The 1,437-nt window shown below is 65.2% G+C and overlaps 1 protein-coding gene across 1 annotated transcript; it reads left to right on the forward strand.

The window, feature by feature from the left end:
- Positions 1–213: 213 nt before the first annotated feature.
- Positions 214–1,282, forward strand: LOC112968984 (E3 ubiquitin-protein ligase rnf213-alpha-like; the record flags this gene model as incomplete). Its single annotated transcript, XM_026071802.1, has 4 exons — positions 214–242; positions 589–683; positions 831–981; positions 1,094–1,282. Coding segments are annotated over exons 2-4 (423 nt in total), but the record flags the coding sequence as incomplete, so codon positions are not given.
- Positions 1,283–1,437: the final 155 nt, after the last annotated feature.

The following is a 1,437-nucleotide window of genomic DNA, read 5'->3' on the forward strand; positions in this document are numbered from 1 at the left end:
GGCCAACTCCATGCATCGGTTGAGCCCTTCACGCCCTCCTGCCGGCTGGAGCAGCTCTGGGGCCATTCTTGACAAGCTCTGAGAGGGCCCCGTGGTGGGGCCAGCTCTCAGGAGGTGGGAGTCCGGCCCGTCACCCTCTCGGTGAGCTTCACAGAGGACTTTGTGGCCGGGAGACGGCCAACTAACGCGGTTCTCTTTCACCCATAGCGTGCCAGTGTGGATCGTTCTGGATCGTCACCGACGTAAGTGACTCTGTGGGGCCGGCGGTCTTTGCAGCTCTGTCTTCTCGCACCCCTCGTGGCGCCCCTCACGGGAAAGCGGGGCTGGGGATGGACTTCCCAGGTCCTCATCCAGCTCCCGGAGGAACGCGCAAGCTCGCAACATGTCTTGGCCTCTCCATCCCGGAGCCCAGCTTGGCTGGAGATGTTGCTACCTCCTGCCTCACGTTAGCTGCTGTGAGGACCTCCCCGGATAAAGCCGGATGGAGGACACGGAGCTGCTCGGGGAGGCCCTGCATGCTGCTGGCTTGAGCTAGTCGCCTCTTGGACCCGGGCCGCTCATGCCGTCCCCCTTCCCTCCCCGACACAGTGTGGGCTCCCCATGGAAGTGAAGGAATGCACGTGCGGCGCCAAAGTTGGGGGCACCAACCACACGCCCGAGAAGGGGTTCTCGAGGCAGGAGATGTAAGTCGAGCCTCCCGGCTGCATTGCCACCACCCTCTTGTGCCGGGAAAAGACCCTTGCTGGCCAACACCAAGGTCCCGGGTGGTGGCCCGCCGCTGTGGGTCCGGAAAAACGAAGGCGGTGGGTAACGGCGCTTTCTGCACGCAGCACGGTGGATAAAACGGAGAAAGGGTACCTCCTCGAGAGCCCTTCGTTGCGGAGCAACGACCTGGAGCGGTCCCTGTCGCCCGCCCACGTGGGGCTCGYGAGGGCCCTGCTCCACTCGGCCATGCTGCTGGGCGCCTGCGCCGATAAACCGGTGAGCGGAGACCTCCCGCCTCCTCGGAAAGCCAACGGTGCTGGCCCGCGCCGCGAGCGCTGGGGAGGAGGCTTGGTGGAGAGCTCCCTGAGGACCCGGCCCTGTCTCCCAGGCCGTCCTCGACCTGATGAAAGAGAAGCCGGAGGACGTGGAAGGCTTCTTCTGGGGCCACCTGCAGAAGGACGTCAGCTGCCTGGCGGAGGCGCTCGGCAGGAACACGGAGGACGCCATGTTGACCATCCACCTGTTTCTCCAGCGCGTGAGTGACAGCCCGGCAGGTGAGGAGATGCTCCGCGGCTCGGTGGGCTGGTGGGCTCCTACCAGGTGGGATCCAACCCAGCTGCCAGGACCGGCATCTCGGGTTCCACCTTCCTGGGGACAACCACCGGGCTGGGTAACGGGTGAGAAGACGGGAAGGACGTGGAGGGCAGCCATCTACAGACCCAACGTCTGCAG

This window comes from Apteryx rowi, unplaced genomic scaffold, assembly GCF_003343035.1.
Source record: "Apteryx rowi isolate R43461 unplaced genomic scaffold, aptRow1 scaffold_3301, whole genome shotgun sequence".
Lineage (NCBI taxonomy): Eukaryota > Metazoa > Chordata > Aves > Apterygiformes > Apterygidae > Apteryx > Apteryx rowi.